Source organism: Octopus sinensis, linkage group LG1 (assembly GCF_006345805.1).
Source record: "Octopus sinensis linkage group LG1, ASM634580v1, whole genome shotgun sequence".
In the NCBI taxonomy this organism is placed as follows: domain Eukaryota; kingdom Metazoa; phylum Mollusca; class Cephalopoda; order Octopoda; family Octopodidae; genus Octopus; species Octopus sinensis.
This window is the reverse complement of record NC_042997.1, coordinates 100,072,267-100,096,735: the sequence shown is the minus strand read 5'-3', so window position 1 is coordinate 100,096,735 and position 24,469 is coordinate 100,072,267. Positions and strand designations below refer to the sequence as shown.

Here is a 24,469-nt window from a genome sequence, read left to right as displayed (position 1 = left end):
AATTATATCAGGAATGAGAGAACTTGCTAATCAAACCGAATAAATGTATAGGAATGAAGCTAGTAATATCTGCTGGATGTGTAATGCCAGTGTCCATACACGACAGAGTGTAAGCACCCTGAAAGCAAAGTTAGACATAAGAAGCATCAGATGTGGTGTGCAAGAGGGGCAACTGTGCTGGTTTGGTCATGTAATGGATATGGATGAGGACAGCTGTGTGAAGAAGTGTCACACCCTAACAGTGGCGGGAACCTGTGGAAGAGGTAGACCCAAGAAGGCATGGGATGAGGTAGTGAAGCACGACCATTGAACGTTGGGCCTCACAGAGGCAATGACAAGCGACCGAGACCTTTGGAGATATGCCATGCTTGAGAAGACCTGGTAAGCCAAATGAGATCATAGTCGTGGCCAATGCCAGTGTTGCATAACTAGCCTGTTTAAAAGCACACTTCAACTGCTGGACAATGTGCTGTGCTTGTGAAGATCTTTTGAACCAAGTGAAATAGTCATGGCTGATGCCAGTGCTGTGTGACTGGCACCTGTGCTGGTGGCATGTAAAATGCATCATTTGAGTGTGACCAATGCCAGCGCCGTCTGACTGGCACCTGTGTTGGTGGAATGTAAAAGCACCCACTAAACTCTCGGAGTTGTTGGCATTAGGCAGGGCATCCAGCTGTAGAAACCTTGCCAAATCAGATTGGAGCCTGTTGCAGCCTCTTGGCTTGCCGGGTCTTAGTCAAACTGTTCAATCCATATCAGTATGGAAAGTGGACATTAAACGATGATGATGAATAAGTTTATCAGGCTCAGTCAACATGAATTTTACAGTAAATTTCACTCTATTCCCAATATTGAGTGTCCTTGTGAGTAAATGTTCTGTTGGTCTTAAACTTGCTTTAAAATATTCCCAATTTAACATTCACGCACTGTAATTTTCCTTTCACTTCACATTTAAAGTAGATTTGATGATATTAAACAGAGAAGTTGCATTCATATTAGACAGAAATTTTCAATAACTCCAAAACACAAACCTGCATAGCGGATACTTTTACCAAACATCATTGTCCAAAAACAGGGCACACTTCTGATTTTGGTATTCTTTCCCAGCATATTAAGTGCTGCATTCTTTCCTACAAAAATTTCAAAGAAATATTTAACTTGAAGCAGAATATGATAGATTTAGAATATCAGATATAGTATAAAATATAGAACACATACTAGCTAATCCTAACAGAATGTATTTCACTTCTGACCTGTCAGAGATAGCTAAATAGGTAAGTGAAACTATCCTTTTATACAATATTGTTGTCTTAATTTTTCTGTTTTTGTGTTAGGTGAAACTGTATTGAGGTAGATTTTTCCAAAGTCAGATGTTATTCCTATCAGCAAACCACACCAGTTTCCAAATATGGTGATATTCAGTCTTTTAAGTAATAACAGCTAGAACATGCTTTTGTGGGGGACTGTAAACAACTGATAACGCATGCACAATGATTTTCGTTTACAATCAGTGTACATATGTCAAGAGAAGGGGAATACATACAGATATAAAGTGTAGCCTTCAACTGCAAGTAAGTATGACCTGGCAGCCTTTCACTAATTGCTATAGGTGTTTATGTGAGTAGATATAGATACCGTTTCACCTTGACTCACTCTTCACTCAGTAGAACATTGAGGGTGTGGCAGATGGAAGGAGTTACAGCTGTACCGATAGTCGGGTGGTACTTATTTCCAGCTGAGTAAACTGAAGCAATGTGAAATGAGTGTCTTGCTCAAGGACACAATGTATTAGCCATTCCAGGAACCAAACTCACTACCTTATGATTATGAGCCCAACATTCTAACCACTAGACCATGCATTGTCTAACAACCACCTGCCTCCCTTCCATCAACCACTCTTTCACAATCTCATGAACTCACCCACTCACTTTCTCCAATCTCTGGCCCACTCACCATCATTACCATCTTCTCTGTTTCATCACTCTCCTCTCTTGAGGCAGCATGATTCCCCTCTAATGCAAGACTTCTTTTTCTTCTCTTACTCTCCCCAACTCCAGTTGAGAGCAGTCTTGTCTTGAAAGTTACTTGACCTTACTGCTGCTGGTGCCATGTAAAAAATGCCTGGTACACTCTGTAAAGTGGTTGGTGTTAGCAAGGGCATTCAGCAGGGAATGGTGAAGTCTTCTGACTTGGCAGTTCCTGCAGAACCATCCAACCTATGCCAGCATGGCAAGTGGATGTTAAATGATGATGATATATAAATAAAATGACCCTCTTCTAGTTTCTATCTACTGAATTTCACTCACAAATCAGGGGTCAGCCTGTGGTTATAATAAAAGACACCAGCAACATCTATTAACCCATTACATAGCTCAGGTGAAACCCACAATGAAATATTGCTCCTACTCATACTGGCATCTTAGACTGCATCTGTAAAAACTTCAAAGTCACTCACCAACATACTTGAGCCTCTGCTTCACAAATTTGTCATCTCTCTCTTTCTCACTTTCTGTCATTTCTATTGATGGCACAATTCTGAATTGACTATAAACTGATTGAATTTATGATCAATTTAATCAATTTTAAAATTGACTGAAGAACTTGTAACACAAGTAACAAGGACTTTACCTGGGAACTTGTGTAACAAGTTCAGAGCAAAGACACTATTACTTGTTTTTGTATTGACCAGTTTATGTGAACCAGTACTCTATAATTAGCCTTTATAACATTAGGTTGATATATCAGACATAATAACATAGCCAAAACATTACTGGGCAGTATATTAGTCTAAAAATGCAACCCACTTCTATTGTTTTCTGACAATCAACCAAATGAACTTAATTTTAGTTAATTTTTCTATGCTTGCATGGGTTGGATGGGTATTTTTTTTATTGAAGTAGATTTACTATGGTCAAATGTCCTTCCTAACACCAACCTTCATCTATTTTCATGCAAGGTAATGTTAGAAATGAATGACACTGTTAGTATGACAATGTCAATTACTCTATGACTGTCATGCAATGCCAATACAAAGACACACACACATACACACAGTGTCTTCTTTAAGTTTCCATCTACCAAATCCCATTGACAAGGATTTAGTTAGCCTGGGGTTATAGTAGGCACTCGCCCAAAGTGTCACACAATAGGATTGAACTTGAAACATTGTGGTTGGGAAGCAAACTTCTTAACCACATAGCTACATCTGCAACTTTGTGCAGTTAAACAATGCCATTGTGCTAAAAGAGATAAGAGGGACTTACCTTGTGCATGAGCCATCTGCCAATGTTGCACATTGGAACCCTCGTTAGATCTCAAAAACAATGGAAACTCAGTGATGTCTCCAGCAGCATAGATTCCTTCTACATTGGTTTGCATGTACTGAAAAATGAGCAGGAAAAATGTTAGTATTTTACAGACTTTGTTTTCTTTGAAGAACTGGACATTTAAGAATTATAGAAATGCAAATGTGAAGTTATTGTTCCTCCACTACAATAATAATAACAAGGATAATCTTTTCTGATATAGGCACAGGGGCTGAAATTTTTGTGGGAGGGGCTAGTCAATTTCATTGACTCTAGTGATCAACTGGTTCTTATTTTATCAACCCCATTCCCAAAGGAGGAAAGGTGATGTTGACTTCGGTGGAATTTGAACTCTGAAAATAAAGCTAAAAGAAATTCTAAGCATTATGCCTTGTATGCTAACAATTTTGCCATGTCACCACCATAGTAGTAGTAGTAGTAGTAGTAGTAGCAGCAGCAGCAGTAGTAGTAGTAGTAATAATGATGATGATGATGATGATAATAATAATAATGACAATAATAATGAGCACTCAGAGTGCAAACTTCTGCCAAGGCAATACCAACATCCTCTCAACGATTAGCCAGAGATGATTTTTAAAATGAGAATATCTGAAATAAATTCCATGGCTTTCACAAACGAGAATACTAAAGATGAACCCAACTGCACTCAAAAATTAAGTAAAAGAATAGGAAAAATAATCCAGAATTCTGGTCCAGTACCAGATCAATTCCAAAATCTAATCAGTTCGCACCAGTCACAAGGCCAAACATCCCTGGAAGTTTCATCCAAATCCATCCAGTGGTTCTTGAGATATCTTATCCATGGACAAACAAACAAACATGACTGAAAATAATACCTCTGCCTTCACTAAGGTGGAGGTAATAATCCTTTCTATTATAGACACAAGGCCAACAATATTGGGAGGAGGATAGTCGATTACATCAACACCAGTGCATAACTGGTACTTAGTTTATTGACCCCGAAAGGATAAAAAGCAAAGTCAACCATGGCGGAATTTGAACTCCTAATGTAAAAGTGGATGAAATGCTGCTAAGCATTTTGCACAGTGCACTAATGATTCTGCCAATTTGCCACCTTACTACTACTACTACCACCACCACCACCACCACCAACAACAACAACAGCAGCAGCAGCAGTTTCAAATTTTGTCACAAGGGCGGCAGTTTAGTGGAAGGGAATGAGTTGATTACATTGACTCTGAAAAGATGAAAGGGGAAGTCGACCCTGGTGGCATTTGAACTCAGAATGTAAAGTTGGTTGAAATACTGCTAAGCATTTACCCAGTGTGCTAATGATTCTGCCAGCTTGCCACCCTAATGATAATAATAATGGTTTTAAGTTTAGTCACAATGGCCTGCAATTTTAGTAATAGGAGATTTATTAATTACATCAAACTAATAATACTAACAGTAATCATAATATGAAAGATTTCTGATTTAGGCACAGGGCCAGCAATTTCATTGACAACAGTCCTTAATTGGTACATTGCTTTTCATCCCAACAGGGCTGCTTAAACAAAGTTGATCTCAGGGGGATTTGAACACAGAATGTAAAGAGCCAGAACAAATGCTACAAGGCATTTTGTCTGACAATAAAATTCTGCCAATCCACCAATATATTTATTTTTGTTTATTGTGATCTTTAATTTTGGCAAAAATCAGACTGAATCAACCCAATTCTAGACAGGTTTGTTATCAACCCTGGTAAGGTCCTAGCAATCTAAGACTACATTTCACCAATAATTTCTGATAATAGTCAATACCCTGGAGAAGGATGAACTTTGCTACAATTTGTACATAGCACTTGCACCAATTTTTCAATAAGAAAAACAAATATGTAGTGACAGATGTTTTTTTCTCAATAATTACTTTTTAAAACATTCACTAATATTTTTAATTAACTTACTTCATTGACACAAACGAACCCATATGAATTTTTTTGCAAAGGTGAACCTTCGAGATATGCTGTTGCTGGTGTAACTCCTTTTAAAGAAAACAAAAAGAGAAAAAAATTCAAGCAACAAGAAAACTTTGAATGGGTACAATTTAAATATTAATTTGAGTGTTATCCTTTTTTTGCGGGATAGAGCAGTCTAGTAAAGAATGCTTTTGTTTTTTATAGGTTCAGATTACCAGATATCATAAAACTGTGAAAGTCATACTTTCTCAAAAATATTAGCAATATAAGCAAAATGAAGTTTTTACATTATTTGATGGTATAAAAGATGGATGGATCAACAAAAAAATATTTGATGTATCATCATATAAGAACTATCATTAATAACATTAGGAAACTGAGTTTCTTGTCAACAGAACTCTAAATACTTTGCCTATAGTAACTCTCAGACATGTATCTGACAGTTAAGCCTTTCTCCATCTGTTGTGGTCCTATTGAATCTGTCTTGAATGCTTTTAATCATAGGTTTACTCAGCCAACTATGGGCTAAATAACAATAGATCTACAAGAACAGGCAAAACAGGGATCCAGTGATTTACAGGTGCTTCCCTCAATTTTATACATATGGCTTTTTTGAGACATGTTTTTGGAAAAAAGTGCATCTTATATGACATTGAATTTTAGAACCCCAGTTTACAAAGAACTTACTCAACATTGATCATGTTTGTAACTGATTAAAGAACTTTATGAAATAAATATTGCTACCTGCAATACTTGAGTGTCGTCAAAGGTAGGACAAAGTTCAATGATTGGCTAATAGTGATGCGAGAAGTTATTATGCCATGAATGTTATCAGTGTAACTACATGGTGAGGTTCACAGAACCAATACTCTAAATATACCATGTTCTCACCTAGTTCAGGACCTCATTGCACACTGACATGCAGTAGTTTATAGTATCAAGTGCAATGTAGAATTGTCACATTGCACTTGAACTGAGGTTCTAAGATTTAATGATGTATAAAATGCACTTTTTCCAAAAACATGTCTCAAAAAGCCATATGTATAAAATTGAAGGAAGCATCTATAAATCACTGGATCCCTATTTTGACTGGTCTTGTAGATCTATTGCTATTTAGCCTTGAGTTGGCTCTGATTAAGTAAACTTACAATTAAAAGCATTCAAGACAGATTGAATAGGACCACAACAGATGATAGAGAATGGCTTAACTATCAAATATATGTCTGAGAGTTACTGTATATAAATACTAAAGCATTAGGCTTAAGTATTTAGAATTCTATTAACAAGAAACTCAGAGTTTCCTCAGTGTTATTAATGATAGTACTTATATGGATGATATAACAAAATATCTGTTTTGTTGAGCTAAATCCATGAACACAGAAAGACAGAACATCTCTATCAAATGAGCTGCTGATTCTATGACTTCCTTTCTATTATAAATTTGATATTAACTATGTTGAGCTGTATGTATATCTCTGTATTTCAGACAAGAATGGTATTACAATATTAGAAATAGTATGGGTAAATGCTGAAGATGGACCATCCACTTGGGTCAGCTTTGCATGGATACACACATATAACTAAGTAATTATTTAACACCAATTCATAGGTCAACTACTTTGGATATGCCATGTTATAATCTAGTCTGGAGGATCATACTGCACTCTGCCATAATCTGCTGCTAACAGCATTGTACATCTATCTTGCTATCTACTCTATTTACATATAATAAGATTCAGGTAATGGCTATTTTTGAGGAGTTAGCAAAAAACTCAATTCAAGGAGCTTTTCATAGAGTAGCAGCAACACATACTCCTGAGAAGGAAGTGGGGGATCTTTTTATCTCAGAAGTGACAAGTGAGATTAGAACGCCTAGTATAAACTTTGAAAAGATAGAGAACTGTTTTGGCATGAGTGAATAGATGAATAGAAGTGATCTTTAAAAAGTAGAACTACATGTTTGGGGTGTGTGAGAGAGAGAATTCATAAACGAGAGAAATATTATTTAAAACTGATTTCAAGATAGGCTGGGTACAACCAAAAAATTCAAGAAACAGTTCATTGTAGTTTCAGAAAGAGTAAAAAAAGACAATAAGCCCTACAGTGGATCATGTTCTGACAGCTATACAAAGCTTATCTCCTTTCAGCATGTTAAATTAAGTATAAAACAGTAATGATATAGAATATTAATGAATAGTTACCAATTCCAACAACACAAACATCAGCTGGTAGTTCCTCACCATTGGCTAAAACAACAGATGTCAATTTGCCATTATTTCCTTTAAGTTCTGTCGGTGAGGTGTTGAACTGGAATTTCACACCTTTATCTATATGTAACTGTGAAAGAAACATTATGCAAAGAAACTTTATATATTTATGGTAGTTGATTTCATTTTTTTTTCATGTTTAGTTGCATGTAATTCATGCCTCTATCATGTATGCACATCTCATTTTTAACCAACGAGGGTCGAGTGTTCACATGATAATTCTAGAAAATTCCTGCTTTATAAGAAGCTGATTTAGGTGCAATATTTCAGAGAAAATTCAGACTCTCTTCACTCAGTCCTAGATAAATTCTGCTCTCAAAAGCTGTTTTCACAGCTACATACTCAAACCAGTGATTTTCCAAATAGCTTTTTTCACACTCAATTACCAACTCGGAGATGGTGAAGAATCAATACCATATGTTTTTGCAGCAATGTGCCTGTCAGTTAGTCATTAAGATTTCAACACCTGTAAATATGATTTTCTGATAATTTGACACTGCCTGTTTTCATGAAGCCTTGTACAACTGTAGCAATAAATATGCATATAAACTGCCACCAAGTCTTGTCACACCACACACAACATATCCATACATGTATACACCTTAATTAGTATTGATACCATTACATATTGCCAAAAACTGGAACTTCATATTTTGTTCGTTTTTTTTTTCATTATATGTTCCTATTTGTTAATTTCTTTCCAGGCTTTCTTCTCTCTTCAATATGGCCTCTTAAAATAGTAAGTTTTTCTCTTATCATATCTGTAACATCAGACTATTTGGTTTGTTGACAGAAGAATAAAAATCTGTGTGTAGTTCAAATACAAAAATATTTAATTATTCACAGAAAAATACTGTTGTTGCAACAATCATTGAAAAGAGATATTTGCACTAAAAGAATCAATTTATGAGTGTCTGTGCAAGATGTTTGCATCAGTAATGATAGAGGATTGTTGAAGTCACCGAATTCCATAGCTGAAGTGAGTCTTATAAGTTCCTGCAGGAAGTTGACTTTAGCTGTATCAATTACCAAACAAATGATCTGCACACACACATAATGGTCTGTCAAAGAAAGGGTATCAAAGACAAAACTATTAATGTTATTCCAGTATGTTATTTACTTCTGAGATTCTAACAAATTAAGCCTTTGTTGGATTGATTGTGTTCTTGCTGGTCAACCCAGCTCCTGATAAAAACAAGTTCTTAATGTGACAACCAAAGATGTGAATGGCTAGCTGCTTGCTGATGTCAAAACCCTGTTTTGGTATTTACATTTGGTTTTTGTTTGAACACAGTGATTCAGGTTCAATTCCTATGCAGTGAGTTGATGTTGGGACTCTGCAAATATTCCTGCTACATATCTACTGAGATGTGAAGAAGACACTTCCAGAAAGGTGTCAACTGTTACAACCAAATAACATATACACTCTCACATATGTGTGTGTATGTATATATCAAAATGATTGCAGTTTTTTTATCTACCATACAAACTGGAACAGAAAGAAATGGTTAACTTAGGAATTAAACTAACCCTCTCCAATTTACAAAGATGTGTAAAGCCATTGTTCAGCTTCAGTTTCTAGAGCATTTAGCCTTAACTGACCACTGGATAGGATGCTGATCCATTACAGGTAGGTATTTTACAGAATAAATTGAGCTCAAAACTGCAAACAAACAAAACACTGGTCAATTCTTCACTGCTGTTGATGCTTACATATCTGGTGTATATAGCTTGAAATGATGTCACAGTATTTGACAAAATATACTAGAATGATTTCCCATCACTTTCTCCATGGAGATGAAGCTGGAGATTTTTATGTGGCAAGTTAATTACAGGCATGACTTTTTGTGAAAGTATTATTAATAGATATGGATTAAAACACTTCTGACTGTGATCAAAAACCAGTGATGAATGTGACTCAATGAGGCTTTGTGTTATTATTCTATGAGACTTTTTCCTACACATTTTGTTTATCTGAGTTAGGAGGTTTATCTAGTCATCTTTAAATATGACTGGTGACTTGTGCAGTGACTTAATTTGAAATGAAACATTGCACACCACCAACTTCACTCTCATCTGTGACCATCTTTGATCCAATGGCAAGACCAGGTGAAGATACTTGGGGATAGAGATGGATATAGTAGATGACCAAGTTGTCTTGCTTGCCTCATGTTGAGCCATGAAGGTTTCTTCAACAGAGTGAGCCAAATCCAGTCTTCATATGCATAAGTAGGCAAGCCTTGATATGCTAATTAACCATAGCACATTGACAGGTGCTACTACTCCAGGTCAAAGTAAACCTGAGAACAATAGAGACTAAGAGGTGGTTCCAGACTCTTCAAAACCCTGGAACTCTCAAACGAGAGTCCCACTACAAGATGTATCTTGAAGTCATACCTAGGATCCTACACATCAACACATTGCATCTCAGATGATGAAGATGATAATGATTACAATAACAAAAACAAGGATGACATACTTGCAATATTTTTTCAGCCAAATGACTCCCCAAAACAGTCTTGAATGGTAAATTTGCGTTAGAGATCACAGTGACAGACTTGGCTTTCTCCAAAATTGCAGCAGCGACTTCCATACCTAGTGGGAAGAAACCAAAAATAGCCCATTAGTAAACATAGGTAATTAAGTGTGGAATGGGTGGGACACTTGTTTTATTTCTGTTTGAAAATACAACTATAATATGCTTGAATCAACTGGGCTAAACAAGCAATCTTTAGTCTCAAACAATTATGATGAAATTAAGTGAAAAAGAATTAGGAACAAAGGAGGAGAAAAAAAAAACCCCAAAAGAAGTGTGTATATAATTCTTACTTTTATGCTGTAAGGAGGAAATGTACATTAAACTCTCTCTTCATCTCTTCCTTACAGTGTAAAACTAAAAACTAAATACTATGAAATCTTATTCTTTTATCAGGATATATTTTTGCTGGATTACTACATTGATGCAAACTATCACACCAAACCCTGCTTTATATGAGGTAGTCTCAAATTAAAGGTTTACTTTTAATACTGTGTATTAATAATCTATACACTCTACCTTACTATAGAACAGTGTTTTGCATCTAAAACAAAATCTGTTCTTTAGACTTTATGGCTACTACTCATTTCCATTCAAAACTTCCAAAAGAATTAACACTACTCCCAACTCATACTATCTCATTCACTAATTTCAATATTAATGTTACCAACAAAAGCTCTCTTTCATGAAATTATATTGTATAATTTTTACCCACAAAAAAGACCCCAATATCAAGTCTTCTAGTTTCATATTTATAACATTTCCTCTCATTTCTAACAGAGAGGTTTCTTATTTGAAAAATCCCTTAGTTTATGACATCTTAGATCTGAAAAAGTTACATATGAAACAACAGCATCATTATGAACATGTTCTTGTTAGAGATCTTCGGTTGTTCAGAGAATTGGAGTTACCCACATGATCCACTGGTAAATACTAGCTGGACATTGCAAGACAATGAAGTTTAAGTTGTATGAGGACACAGCATAATTTGCATGTGCACACACACACACACAAATATATAAGAAAAAAGAAGCATGAAGAAAGAAACTAGTGTTTACCAATAAAAGATGACCCAATAATTACAGCATTCTTCCCTTTGCTCTCCGTTGCAATATAATTAGCTTCACTTGGAGTTCTTAGGAAACAAACATTCTGCAAATCATTTCCAGGAATCTCTAATGATCTTGGACTGAAGGGAAATCAAAAGTGAGCAAGTATTAAATTATCTGATAATTTTATATATGACAATAGTCAAAGAAAGGTGACTACATGCCTTCTAATAGTTCAGGTCAGACTGGCACTAAATAACTAATGAAGATGCACACACATTCTCTACACACTTAACATACACACATATATATATGGATACACATATGTGCATATATGTCCTGTATTACAGAAATATGATTGCATACATTTACAAATGATTACAAAAGTTCTGACACACTGAATCCTAACAATTTCTTCAATAAAGAAGCCTAAAATCTCTTCTTTAGTAACTTAAACAAGTTTCAGTAGCAAATTGTACTGGATAATATATTTATTGTTTCTGTCATGATATTAGATTTTATGATAACAATTAATATCATATAAGTTTCTGCCTTTATTGTTGCTAGTGATATTAAGTAATATATAGTATCATCCAAAATAAAGCTAGTTGTGATACCAGCCAATTCATTGAAGAAAGTATTAGAGATATGCACATGAAAAGTGCACTTATGCTGCTTCCAAAGCAATTTATAAAAACAAAAGGTTCTTCTTTAAGGTTAACTTTCACAGCATTCTACCAGGCCACAATAGGGAACAAAGTACCAAATCATAAACAAATTGCATCCATAACATATTTGGTGGATATACTCCTTGTGATGGATAGAGAGAACAAGCATGACCAATATGATATACAAACTAGATTGTTAAAGCAAAAGTTGCAAACTTCCCAACTCCTACTGTTACACTGGTTATACAAATACAACATTCTCTCATAATCTCACCATGCACTTGTAATGAAAAACAATTGTAGCACTATACCATAAAAAATTAAAATAGGCAGGAAAACATTAGTGGACAACACATCCATACTATAGTGTACAGAATTCCTCATAAAAACAGATGATTAATGATGGAAGCAATGCTACAATAAATACATAAAACACAAACACATTATAAACAAAATAAATAGGAGACTAATGATGTATAAACCTAATGGTTAAATTTCAAATTGTCAATGTCTCCACAAATTTGGATGATAAACTATATAGAAATCCCATTTACCTTCCATAAAAGAGGCAATTACACAAACCAACAACTTCACATCCTGATGATTAGGTTATTAAAGTTTAGAAATGTTGATGAATTCAACTACTTTATTGTTTTAAATGAACAGCAAGGGACTCAAACAATAATATGAAAATGTATTAATAAAAAAGTTAAAACTTGAACATGGTTATATTTTTAGTACAATACACAAGTATCTATCTATTTGTGTGCATGTATTACATGTATATATTTTATAACATAAAGGCAGTTTCTCAGAATCCTTCAACATCCACAATGGCATCAAACAAAGTTGTGTCTTGGCCCACACACTATTTGGAGTCTTCCTTGCTGTGCTGTTGAAACAGATTTTTGTCAATGCACCAGTGGGGATCTATCTGCATACTAGATCAAGTTTAAGGCACTTCAATCTGTCCCACCCCAAACCCAAGACAAAAGTATATTACTTATACATAAAGCCTATAATAAGGTTGTTTGGCTGGTACATTGGTCAGTGGCCTGATGAAATAAGGAGGAGCCTGTGACTAACTTTTGGATCTCTCTCTAAGATAAAAAGCCTCACACCCACCTTTGAATTTTGAAAAGATTTTTACTTCCAAAATCTGTTTTGCCTTCTCAAATTACTCACAGCAGCAGCTGCATGCACACACACACACACACACACACGTGTCATTAAATCTGATAATAATAAAATAAGGAACTGATTGTGACTTACATGCCTCCTGTGGCTAATAACAGATTGGTATAACTTATCTCTGTCCCATCTTTAAATATTGCTTTTTTCTTTTCGCTGTCAATATTAACAAGCTGAATAATAACAACAACAACAATAATAGTGGTGGTGATGTTATGATGATGGTGATGATGATGGTGATGGTGATGGCATAATTATAAAAAGCTGAGTTGGTTTTAAAAAGGGATGTTGACTAAAGAATTTGCTTCTGGCAAGAATCATGTTCAGTGTTCTTACTGTTAAAAGACAATGGAAATGATATTTTTTTTTCTTTTAACAAATTTTTAAATAGTTTTGTGGGTTAAATGAATGTTTGAGTTTAGAAATTTTACTGTGATTGTGGGTACACTTGTTCTTCAGACATCTTTCTTCAATGGGATCTTCTACTATAGAGTAAAAATAAAATCTATTTTCCACTCAAATAGATTGTATAACCCTTTAGTGTTCAGATTATTCTATCAAGCATAATGCTTATTGATTCCCATTGATTTGAATTAATCATGCATTATCTCATATCTTCAAGATCTTGATGGTGTAATTACTTAATGTAGAATAGCATTGTAGGGTAGGTGTGAGGGCCTGGATCTGGTCAGTCTGAACATAAAACAGATTAAATATTTTGGCTGGATATGGCCGGTTTAAATACTAAAGGGTTAAGGGTGAAATTTAACCCTTTAGCACTTAAACCAGCCAAAATATTCTACCTGTTTTATGTTCAAACTGACCAGATCTGGCCTCCTCATGCCAACCCTATGATATCATTTTAAAAATTAATAGTTATCTCAACATTTCAAACCTACAACATAATGCACGATTAATTAAAATTAATGTGAATAAAGAAACATAACATTTGACAGAGTAATCTGAGAATAAGCAAAATACTTGAAGCTATATATGGATTTGATGAAATGAAATAATAATTCTATATATATATATATATTACATACCTGTTTTTCACCTAAAAATTCAATATCATGCTCTTTAAGAAAGTCCTTGCTTCGCAGAGCTAAGGAGTCAGCTGATGCACTCATAGTCTGTTTCAAAAGAACAAATGATTTAGAGTTGTGTGTGAGCGAGAGAGAGAAAGCGAGTGAATGAGTGAGTGTGTGTGTGTGTGTGTGTGTGTGTATATCTGAGAGAGAGAGAGAGAGAGAGAGAGAGAGAGAGAGAGAGAGAGAGAGAGAGAGAGAGAGAGAGAGAGAGAGAGAGAGAGAGAGAGAGAGAGAGAGAGAGAGAAAGAGAACAAGTGTTATAGTACAGTGATAAGAAAACTGCATTTCTTGAAGCTCAAGATGAGTATCATTCATTTTCTAGAGTGATATTCAATAGGTGTCAATCATCACAACACATAATATACACACTTCAGAATCAATACATTATTATTTAAATCGATGTTGAAACTTTTAACAGTTTACAAATTAAAATTTAGAAACTTTCAAACCACTCACCTTTGATAATTTTGGTCTGTCATAAGGAATACACTCTTCTTTTGAAGCTAGTATAATTTTACCTGTAAAACCTTCTTGCCGCAGAGTTTCAGCACAAATCAAAGAAGCTGGACCTTAAATAAATAAACATACATACATGTATACACAAATATAAACAGTAACCAGGGGAATATTCTTAACTCAATAGATTTATGAATATATTTAGTAATACAAAATCAGGAGAGGTAGGAGATAAATATGCAAAAATGCATGTAATTAATCAATTAATTAACTCATCAATAGATAAAGATGGATAAATATATAAAGAAAGAAAGAGATCAATGTACGGAAAGGGACTGAGAGAGAGCAAGATAAAGAGAAAGAAGGAGGGTCTATGTGATCCTTGGACACATAAGAACTAACAGCTAAAACTTAAAGATGGTAGAATACAATTTGAAGAAGTTTTATTTGCAAGTTTTGGGTGAAGGGGTCATGTAGAGGCTTTTTATATGGTGTGATGATGTTTTAACAATGTTGGGAAGATGTGATTGTAGATGTTTGAGATTAGAGTGTGGTGTGAGCAAAAACTGGGTTGCTCACATGATTTTTCATTTTTAAGTGTTTTTGACTGGTTAGGTCAGTGATCTGAGTGTGACAGGTAATAATGCAAAATATGCTGTTTTGTATTCTTCGTTGATTATAATTTGTTAAGGAGATGATGTTGGAGCACTAGGCAAAACTGACAAAATTCACAATGGATCTAATGCATTGTTTGTACACTGACATCATCTTAAAATGATTGAATATGATACAACTGTAATATGCAAAAGGATAAGATGGTCACATTTGGATTGCTAGCTGAACAATGAAAATTCAATACATAGAAATGCATTTTGACAGAAGTAGATGAAGGGAGAGAAAGGATCAACAACTATTAAAGAGAGACAAGAAATGAAGACCCAAAAGTCTCAGAATGTAGGTTTGCCATTCTCTGTTGAATGAGATGAGAAACTAAGACTGACCTCCACCAACCAAGAGGTTAACCTTATTTGTTGCACTGGAATATTTCACCATTGGTTTCACTCTCCGGAATTCTTTCAGTTTATCTTGGGGAACAGTCAATTTTACTATATCATTCTCAACTGTCACCTGAAATATAAAATATAGTAAACTCACATTTAACACATCTTTGGATAGAAAGGTTCAGGAATTAACATGGCTTATACATTGATACCAATATCGATAAACACAATGTGTGTGTATGTGTGTGTGTGTGTGTATACACACAGTATATACAGATGTGACAATCACATGTCTAAAACAACAAATCAAAGCAGTTTGGCAGCCATTGTTCTATGGTAACTGGCTGCCATTTCAATGGTTTCAAATTCTGGCACAAGGCCAACAATATTGGGAGGAGGATAGTTGAATACATCAACCCCAGTGTTCAACTGGTACTTATTTTATTGACCCTGAAAGGATGGAAGGCAAAGTTGACCTCAGCAGAATTTTAACTCAGACTGTGTAGATGAATGATATGCCACTAAGTACACTGGCCTTTCCCTGAGAAAAAACTCTGCCCAAGAACAATACCTCTCACTACTCTGAGGAGAGCACATTGTCTAACTGCCCCATCAATGACCCTGAATTGTGCCAGAGGACCTATGTTGTATGTGAGGTCGTCTGTGGCAAATGTGGTGCATCCTACATAGGAAGCATGAAAAGAAAACTGCATATACGCATTAAGGAACACATGCAGGTAGACACTTTCAGGAAGAAACATCTACGGAAATGCCAGACTCGGGAGTTCACAGTGTACATCAAGGCAACACAGCGGAACAGGGGAAACCTTAGAATCTCTGATGCCATCCTCATCCACCAAAAGAAACCTAAAATCAACAATAGAAAATAATTACATGAAGCTAGCTGGTTGCTATAGCAACACCTTTCCACACATGTCCACTCCACACATTGGCAACATTTGTCTATTTCTTGAGAATGGGGCCATAACCATGAAATATCGAATACAAGGTAAGTCTACATTAATTCATATATTTATTTTCTTTTGATTTACCTTGCATTTACTTGTTTTGGTCTTACCCACAATCCTTTATACAATATATTCTACACAATGCTTCATAGTAATTATTCCATACACATATATATTATAATTATCCTGCAGGTTTCTTTCAGTTTCCATCTTCCAAATCTACAAACAAAGCTTTGGACAGCCTGGGGCTATAGTAGAAGACACTTGCCCAAGATACTGTGCAATGGGACTGACCACAAGGCCACATGATTGGGAAGTAAGCTCTTACCCACACAACCATGTCTGGGCTTCCGCACAGTTTGCACCTACCAAATTCACTCATAAGAGGTTGGTTGGCCCAGAGCTATAGTAGAAGAACTTGCCCAATATGCTGCACAGTGGGACTGAACCAGTGCAAAGTGAGAGCTTCTTAACCACACAGCCCCACCCCCAACAATTCCAAATGGTAGTTGGAAGTGTTAGGGATAGAATGGGACACAATATAGCATGTGAAGGCTGAAGATAATTTCTACCAATTGTCACCAAATGGTGATAATTTCAGCAGTGGTAATGTAAGGTAAAGATACCTTCTTGTGTTATGCCGACTGATAAGGGCCAGTTTCCCAATTTCATGGCAAATATATTCCCCACCTGGATGAGATGCTGGTCCGTTGCAGGATTACTCATTTCTGACAGCTGAATGGATTAGAGCAACGTGAAATGAAGTGTTTTGCTGAAGAACACAATGCATTGTTTGGTCCAGGAATCGAAACCACAATCTTACAATCATGAGTTCAACATGTTAACCACTAAACCATGCACCTCTACAACTCAGCTGTGGGAAACAAATGGAGTATCATCACAATCATCATTAGCAGCAGCATTATCAAAATATGTTATATGAAATGAGTTTATGTAGCCCTTTAGTGATAGGCATTTTTTTTTTACAAAAAAGCAATACTTACTTTGAATGTGTGCAGACTGTCTAGTCCTGGGAAGTCTTCAATATCACCAGTTTTCACATCAAAGCAAGCACCATGAAAAGGACATCGAATCCTTCCATTGCAATAGGCACCTGAGAAATGGAACAATTCAAGGGTGTAAGTTAAATAATGATGCTGAATTAAAAATTGCACAAATTTGGTGGACAAATTGGTAACTAATGGCTACAAGAGTAGCAGTAAGTTGAAAAAAAACTAACTCCAAATATTTAGTGATTATCTACCTCATCAATTTCATTACCATCATCATCATTGTAAATTGTGTCAATTATCTGTACTGACATAGGCTTTCTTGGTTACTATACTGCTGGCTTCAACAGACTGCATTATCTACAAATTCATCTATGATGCATAGTTCAACTTAGTGGCAGTGAAACCCATACGGAATGGATCATGAATTTTTGACTTTACATTTGACTTTTTGGTGTCAGGAAGGGCATCCAGCTGTAGAAACTCTGCCAGATCAAGACTGGAGCCTGGTGCAGCCATCTGGTTTGCTAGCCCACAGTCAAACCATCCAACCCATGCTAGCATGGAAAGCAGGCGTTAAATGATGATGATGATGATCGTGTATTTGAAGCAACTCAGTTTGGGAAGCTTAATCCCTCTCAAAATTTATTCACGAGAAAGGTTGCACCCAATATTGTAAACTCAGTTAAATGTCAATTGTTCAGTACACCAACTACTCAGTAGTGAGTTATACTTTCACATGTTAAGTATTTACAACAACCTATTAAGTATATTGAGAGATAATATTTATCCCCACTCAAATGTGGATGTTTTGTTAGAACAAACTATACTGCAGTAGACACCATAAGAGAAACTCTCATACAAGCTTTTGGTGCAAAATGCATGCCTGTTTATATCGCTATCGGGGAGATAAATCCCCATCAGCTCCAGTACTGAGACCACTAGATTACATGATTTTGACCTTCCTTGGTCTTGACAATGATGGATGCTCAACCGCTAGAGATAAAAGAGGCTCATCTCCCCTCAGCGATATATAGAGAGACAGTGCTTGAACAGGCGCTGGTGTTGCGATTAGCTAGTGAGCTTGTTGAAAAATATATATATTAATTAAGCATATTGTTACAGACATATTGTCGTCTCCAATAGATTCAGCCAGCCATGACATTTTCAAATCAGTTTTGAGGATTCATCAAAGAATACACACGATATAGTTGGCAATATGCAAATGAGCTTTAAAGCGTAAATCTGTTGATGACATTAATGAGGGGAATAAATTTTGACTTTGATAACAACAACAACTATGTGGTGAGAAACCCATGACAGCAATAGAAATGATAATCATAAAAAGATTAATTTATAACTAAGACAACAACAACAAAACAAATTAATGAAAGCAACATTTATGACAAAAACTACTTGAAAACTCATTTCTGTTAAGAACAACAGCAATCTACTTTAAGACAATAACCATAAAACATTTAAAATATGATAAAGGAATTCATTTATAAGTGAAATTCTTTATTCTTCCTTTAACTAAGGTCCTTGCTGAAAGTTACAATATTTTTATGTTAAAACATTACGGAGATGTACTTGCATAGCAAGTGACCTGATCTGAGATCATGTGCTGGAATGAAAACAATTGCAGTGTGGACACCTTCCACACTGCAATTATGTTAAAACAGTTTTGAAAACTGGGTAGGATGCCAATCCGATTCAGAAGATATGGTAACTGTTCCTAACAGTTGGGTGAAATGATGTATATAAATTATTAAGCCCATAACAAAAGAAATTTTCCAGTGAGTTTGAACTTAAGGGTTTGGATATTTTGTTTCTAGTCATTCATACTTGGAAAAAAAAAAAAATTTTCTGTAACAATAATTTCTGTAGTAGTTGGATTTATTATTATTGAAGTTGTTGTTATAATGGTTCATGTGTGTTTGGTTAGTATGTAAACAAAAACAACTGAAATGTTACCATTGGCCAGTGGTAATCCATAGTGACTACATTTTGATCCAAAAGCAAAAACTCCATTTTTTTCCTTAACAACCAGCACCTTTTGGTCTCCAACAGCAACTTCTTTGACCCTTAAAATTTATAAACAAAAATGAAGAAATATAAACATACAACGAAATTTTACAACAGTTCATTTTCTTCTAAAGTTTTAATATATGAATATCACGGTCAACTTTCTGAAGTGCCATAAATTTTTAAACAACTAAATAGGTGGATGAATGTAATTTCTTGCATTAGTTTGAAATCTCATGTTTTCAGACACACTTCTTGCATCTCTTTAGTTCTTGTAGCAGATGAGACTAGAAACAAAATACGATCCCACCCCTCAAAAATTCCTTTTGACAGGATTCCACTCTATTGCAGATACATTTTCTTTTGGAAAGAATTGAACTCAGCACTGCAGGTTAATGTCAATCTTTCAATGCATCTGCTACCTACAATAGTAAATTACACCATGTTTCAGTATATACTTAGGACTTGTAGAGACACCATATTTTGTTATGCAACCATAATATACTACAAAGTATATTAAACGCTTTTATAAGTTAATACTGTCATAATTTCTATAGAAAATATGTTGAGATAACTTTAAGCTATTTAAAGCTATGTGTATTTGGCAATGGTAACTTAGTCACCTGCCCCTGGGAGCTCCTCTATGCTGATGACCTTGCTCTAATAGCCAAGTCACTGCCAGAACTGGAGACAAAGTTTAGGGTGTGGAAGCAAGGTCTAGAATCAAAGGGCCTTAGGTATAGCCTAGCCAAACCCAAAGTCTTAGTAAGTAGGAAGGCTGTCAAATCACAACCCTCTTCAGGTAGATGGCTCTGCTCTATCTGTAGAAAAAGCATGGGTAGAAACTCCATATGATGTACCCGGTGTACATCATATCTATAAAATGAACAAGGCACGAGACCAGCTCCACTAATTCTACTTCAGGGAAGTTTCAGATCAAGTGGCTGTAGTAAAAAATTTGAAAAAATGTTAAAAATATCTGTGCAATTTTGGCACAGATTTATTTAGCTAGATATGCTATATTATGCAGCAAATCCTATCTCATTTGATTTTGAGTGACAACCAACACAATCAACTTCAAATATATATTTTGTGGCAGTTATTTACCAATAGAAAAAAAATACAAAAACACTAACAAGATAATATCTATAACTTTCAAGTCAACATCCACCCCCATACATATATACATACATGCATACATACACACATACATTTATGTGTCATCTACTAAACATCATCAACAAAGCATTACTTCCATCCACAGAACACACATAGTAACAGTATAACAACAGGTGTGATAGATGACATGTATCATTATGCCACAGCACATCTGTCATAACAATTATTTTTTTATCCATCTATACCATTAATCTTTTCCTTTGTATTATTTTTAAACTATCCAAAACTGTAGAAAGCCAGCTGTGCAAGAGAAATGCCATTGTTTTTATTGTATCTTTATGTAACCTACTTTGTTGTAACTTTAGATAAATTGAAAATTAATCATTTTAAAAATCACAAAGGCTCCAAAAGTTGTTAGGAATGTATGAGTCAATACTTCAGCAAACAGAAGATAGATTTTTTTTTCCTTAATAAGATTACAATCTATCACAAATGTGAGTACTAGAAGATCTGATATTTATGATAAGTGAGCAACTGTGTGCTTAATAAGCTTGTTTACGAATCATGTGGTCTTGGGTTCAGTTCCGCTAAGCGGTACCTTGGGCAAGCGTATTTTACTATAACACCAGGCTGACTAAACCCTTGTGAGTAGATTTTGTAGATGGAAACTGGAAGGACCTAAGTGTGTGTATATGTATGTGTGTGTGTGTACCCTTATTTAGATGTCACATGATGCTTGTAAATGAGTATCATCATACAAGTGATAGTCATTTCCAGTCTTCTGCGTGTGTGTGTCCCATCACTGCTTGGCAGCTGGTGTTGGTTTATGCCCCTATAACATAGCGATATGGCAAAAAAGACCAACAGAATAAGTACTGCATTAAAAAAAGAAAAAAAACTGAGGTTGATTTATTTAACTAAAATTCTGCAAGGCGGTGCCCAAGCATGGTCACAGTCTGATGACTGGAACAAATAAAAGATATATATATCAGAAGATATTCAAAACAAAATAGCAAAGATAGCTTTAGAAACATAAAAATGAAATTGTCACAAAATAAAAATTTTGTACATTAAATACTAAAGAAACTTTTGACTATTAATCATTCCTATTATATACTGATATAGTCAACACGCTGCCAAAATAAAGATAAAAAGTTTGAGGTTTCCTTTAAAAATACAAAGAAAACAAAAATAAACAAATAAAAACAAAAGGGTTAGGAAATGTTACATATGACTTACAGTCCAAGCTGGAGATCCTCAACAGGTCCAACAACCACCTCCATTTCACTGAGCTCTGAAGGTGATGGGTTCAAAGATGGCTCCTCACTCACAGCTTCTGTAGGTTTATAACTCAAACCTGTAACTAAATAAAATACAATAGGTGACAGAAAGAAAAGCCTGAGAAAGATATACAGAGAAAGACATACAACAGATAAGACAGTCACTCATTCAATTATTACATAGTGTTGTCATTTCCGTGGAAAGAAGCTGTTATCTTATCAACAAGGTACATTTGTTATCTTATCAACAAGGTACATCTTTTTGAGTCTTACGTCAAAAGTATCGACCCAGATTTCATCACAGTCACGGAAACATGGGCACATTCTGCACTCTGTGATGGGGTTTTCAGCATAGCCGGCTACAACTTGTTCCGCAAAGATCGCATTAATTGCCATGGTGGGGGTGTGATGGTCTACGTTCGTTCAAATCTATCGGCAATTCCTTGTGATGATTTGAACCAATCTCAACAGGAAGTATTTTTCTGCAATATACACATGACCATATCAACACTTCTATTTGGAGTTGTTTACCACCCCACAAATTATCATCAAGACACACAACTTTTTGATATCCTCAGAGTTGCTGCCATGAAAACAGCCATTTATGTTTATATTGCGGGGGACTTCAATTTCCCTGAGATTGACTGGGAGGCCTTCTGTTGGCTGCAAAGTGCAGACGATTTCCTTGAACTGGTGCTGAATTCAAATTGGTCCCAAGTCGTTACTTCCCCCACAAGGGGTAACAACACTTTGGATCTACTATTTACCGCTTCTCCTGAAACAATTATTAGTGTCACTAGTGAAGAACCTTTAGGTAACTCTGATCATTCCATGATCATAGCTGACTTGTCACCATCTTCAAACTGCCCGCTTCGACTGGAATAAAGCAGACTGGAACTCTAATTGTACCGAGCTGTGACACCCAAACTGGCTCGAATTTTATGCCTCTGGAGATGTGAACACTATACTTCAGAACATTCTGAATTCAATATGGACGGCATGTGCAGCATCAGTACCACGCAAGCACAAAAAACCACCCAATAGTGCAATTTGGGAGACTACAGTAGTCCGACTTGCCAGGAAAGAACGCCGTAATGCTGAACAGGATTACAAAATGCACAAATCAGATATCAACAGGAAAAAGCACAATAGAATATCCAACCATCTCAAGCAGGTGACAAAAAGGGCAGTGCATAGCAACCAACCCTGACAGCAAAGTGTTCTGGAAGCATGTACATTCAAAACAGAGACCTCACTCTCCAGTTGGAACCCTTCGCAATCCCCACACAGGCCAGATAACTGACAATCCGAAAGAATGTGCAGAAATCATTGCTGGATGCTATGCAGGCATCTTTATTGTCGAAAATCAAAATGTTCCATCTCCATCACCTCTGACACCGGACTCTGTAACTACTATGAAATTTACACCAGCAATGCTACAACTACACCTTAAGAATAAACATAACTATGTCTCTCCTGGTCTCGATGGTGTTACATACCTACTTCTCAAACGCGGTGGGTACTTTCTTCTAAACCAACTTTCACTTTTCTTTCAATTCTGTCTTGACAATGGTGTTACTCCAGAGCAGTGGAAACTGTCAACTATCGCCCCGTCAGTCTTACTAGCTGCATCGCCAAACTGATGGTATCCTGTGTCAGAGAAACCCTCTGGAACTTCTGGAAGTCTCACAGCCACATCCAACCGTCACAATTTGGATTTATTCCTAACTCCAGCTGCTGTAATCAACTCATCGAGTTTCTTGAGGACATTACTCGAATCACTGATGGCAGCTCCTGGGTGGATGTCATTTACCTGGACTTTGCTAAGGCTTTTAATTCTGGGCCACACATAAGACTTATGGTGAAACTATCTGCAATGGGTGTAAGTGATGATCTCTATAACTGGTTGAAGTCCTTGCATTATTCGCCGAAAAGAAGTTGTCACAGTTCTAGGACAGCACTCTTCACCCTATGAGATGACATCTGGTGTACCACAGGGCTCTGTTCTTGGCCCCCTTTTATTTGAACCCCTATCTTGCCCAGGATATTAATTGTCTGGAAACCATTCAGTGACGTGCAACCAAGAGAATACCCTCCATCAGGCATTTGCCATATTCTGAACCCCTTACTTCCCTGGGTATGGATACATTGAAACTCCGACGTCTGGCAGCTGACTTGGCAGACACCCATAAAATTATTAACCATCTTACCAACAATAACTCTGAGCACCTTTTCAAACTCCACCTGTCTAACACCCGTGGACATGTTTACAAAGTCAGAAAACAGCACAGCTCCCATGACTTTCGGAAACACTTTTTCATGCTAAGAGTTGCTGAAGTATGGAACAAACTGCCGGCATCAGTTGTTAGTTGTCGGAGCACTGCATCCTTCAAAACTTCAATGCTTCCTGAGATTTGCCAACACTATACCTGATTTTCTCCCCTCCATACACACACAAGCATGTATCTGACTCATACACTGTTCACTTCCCAGATATTTGTACATTAATGCATATGCTTTATATGCACTTTTGACCAGTTGTGGTGCACCTGAGCACAGTATAC

General features: G+C 35.9%; 1 protein-coding gene across 6 annotated transcripts in view; it reads right to left on the bottom strand.

The window, feature by feature from the left end:
- LOC115213836 (apoptosis-inducing factor 3) overlaps positions 1–24,469 on the bottom strand; it is an 88,591-nt gene that overhangs the window by 2,961 nt on the left and 61,161 nt on the right. For all 6 annotated transcript variants that reach the window (XM_036503231.1, XM_036503224.1, XM_036503240.1 and 3 more), the window contains 13 exons: positions 21,865–21,988; positions 19,456–19,565; positions 17,476–17,585; positions 15,504–15,630; positions 14,503–14,615; positions 14,002–14,088; positions 13,037–13,128; positions 11,106–11,236; positions 9,991–10,106; positions 7,446–7,581; positions 5,233–5,309; positions 3,264–3,381; positions 1,032–1,130 (listed from right to left, as the gene is read on the bottom strand). In XM_036503231.1, the coding sequence (XP_036359124.1) occupies positions 1,032–1,130; positions 3,264–3,381; positions 5,233–5,309; positions 7,446–7,581; positions 9,991–10,106; positions 11,106–11,236; positions 13,037–13,128; positions 14,002–14,088; positions 14,503–14,615; positions 15,504–15,630; positions 17,476–17,585; positions 19,456–19,565; positions 21,865–21,988 (1,440 nt within the window). The remainder of the gene's footprint in view (positions 1–1,031; positions 1,131–3,263; positions 3,382–5,232; positions 5,310–7,445; positions 7,582–9,990; positions 10,107–11,105; positions 11,237–13,036; positions 13,129–14,001; positions 14,089–14,502; positions 14,616–15,503; positions 15,631–17,475; positions 17,586–19,455; positions 19,566–21,864; positions 21,989–24,469) is intronic.